This window comes from Rhagoletis zephyria, unplaced genomic scaffold, assembly GCF_001687245.7.
Source record: "Rhagoletis zephyria isolate East Lansing unplaced genomic scaffold, Rhagoletis_zephyria_1.1 Rzeph_scaffold_10469, whole genome shotgun sequence".
Lineage (NCBI taxonomy): Eukaryota > Metazoa > Arthropoda > Insecta > Diptera > Tephritidae > Rhagoletis > Rhagoletis zephyria.
Genome location: NW_016167547.1, coordinates 5,703 through 7,683, shown reverse-complemented (window position 1 = coordinate 7,683; position 1,981 = coordinate 5,703). Strand labels below are relative to the sequence as shown.

At 37.3% G+C, this 1,981-nt stretch overlaps 1 protein-coding gene across 1 annotated transcript; it reads left to right on the top strand.

Annotated features, from left to right (window-relative positions):
• Window positions 1-654: 654 nt before the first annotated feature.
• LOC108376463 (zinc finger BED domain-containing protein 1-like) lies at window positions 655-1,779 on the top strand (the record flags this gene model as incomplete). The annotated part of the gene is made up of 3 exons (XM_017632685.1): window positions 655-821; window positions 900-1,168; window positions 1,418-1,779. Coding segments are annotated over exons 2-3 (631 nt in total), but the record flags the coding sequence as incomplete, so codon positions are not given.
• Window positions 1,780-1,981: the final 202 nt, after the last annotated feature.

The following is a 1,981-nucleotide window of genomic DNA, read 5'->3' as shown; positions in this document are numbered from 1 at the left end:
ATTTAAAAAATTGTAACTTTTACAACTTTCATTTCTCACACTTCGCTTTTTTTTGCGAAGCGCTTAAGCTGCACTCAGGCATCTTGCACTGCGCACATAAAAAAGTGTTACTCTTTCTAGCAGTGGTTACACAGGTACATAGCTAAAGAGGTAAGCATGAAAAAGTAACACACAACTACTACCGGTGGCTGTTGCTAGTTGTTGAAGTGGCAGTAGTGGCTGTTGGTAGGTGAATAAGCAACTGGTTCAGTTGACAGTTGGGTCGAGTGCTGCTTGCTAAGGGCAATGTGGCCAAGCGAAGCTTTGAGAAAAAGTCTGTACTGAAAATTGGCTTGGAAAAAGTTTACACAGTTAACTGGCGTAGTTGAGACTATGAATAGATAAATTCATGTTGCTATGACACCTATTGATAGAGAATGAAAGAAAACGTTGTAAGCATGCTGGCAAAAATTTATAATCAAAAGTAAAATGTATACTAAAAAAAAAAATAAAACAATTTAGCAAGTTAAATATCTGCGGTCATAAGCAATAACCGCCTAAGTCGACTTAAGAAAGAGTTGAGTTATATATGCTTTCGTATTCTGCAACTACTATTCCATGTGTATGTGAAATCCCCATCCCGCCTAGAGCTGGAAAACTATCGATACTATCGACACCACTATCGATAGTTTGGTACTATCGATGGTACTATCGATAGTCCAGCGACTATCGAACTATCGATGTTTATATTATTCACTTCTCTTCCTTTACGCGGAATTCAAATTGTTCGTAAGCTTGTGATTTTGTTGAATTTGTGATTAAACGTATTGATTTCTGAAACGGTAAGAATTAAATATGTGCATACATAATTAAATAAGCATTCTGTATAATTTCAATTAACAAATGAAACTATTTTAAAGATGGACGACATTATTAGCATTGACGAGGGTGAGTCACTTTCGCCGCCAAAAGTTAAAAAGCCCAGAATATCGGATGTGTGGAAATATTTTAAGAAAAAGGATACAAAAGCTAAGTGCACGTATTGTGAAAAAGAATATGCACACTGTGGAAATACGAGCAATTTAAAAGACCACATGTCTAGGTGCGACGGTAGTCGAAGCAGTATGCGGAGCAACGCCACCACCAGCAGCAGTAGCACTACATCGTCGACCGCGTCTTCATCGCAAAGGTATTTTGTTGGTGAAATTTTTTTTAAGAAGCGGCATACGGATCGGCAGCTCGGTTAACACGGGTGATACGGTCAGACGAGCCTACACAAGAAGTTAACGTCATGAAAATATTAGTCTTTCCAACAAATATTAGGCTGAATCAGCAACAGCTAACCGAGTTTCTGAGCCGTATTTCCTGTGTTATCCGTATTGTGTTCCAATAGTTACTATTCCGCCTTTTTGATATAATTTCATTATTGCATTTTCAGTACACTCGACTTTTTTATCAAAATCGCACCGAGATATGATCAAAATTCGTCAAGAAAGAAGGAAATCGATCGCGCGCTTGCATTAATGGTGTGCCAAGATTATCAACCATTTTCAATAGTTAACGATGAAGGCTTTCGAAATTTTGTTCGTGTTTTAGACACGAGGTATGAGTTACCTTGCAAAACAACTCTAAAAAATAAACTATTAAAATCGCAATATGATGAAATCAAAATCCAGATTAAAAATGAACTGGAGAGTGTCGCGCATATTGCAATAACTTGCGACATGTGGAGCTCAAGGGCTAATGATGGATATCTTACTGTGACAAGTCATTTCATTACAAATGATTTTGATTTGAAATGTACGTGTTGTCCACCAAACATCTGTTGGACCGTACAAATAAACAGGCCGATAACATCACAAGAACAATGCAATCAGTATTTGACGAGTATCAAATTACTAATAAGATAGTTTGTATTGTGACAGATAACGACAGCACAATGATAAAAATGTGCTCAAACCTGCAAAAAAGACACTTGCCATGCATGGCTCACACCATTAAT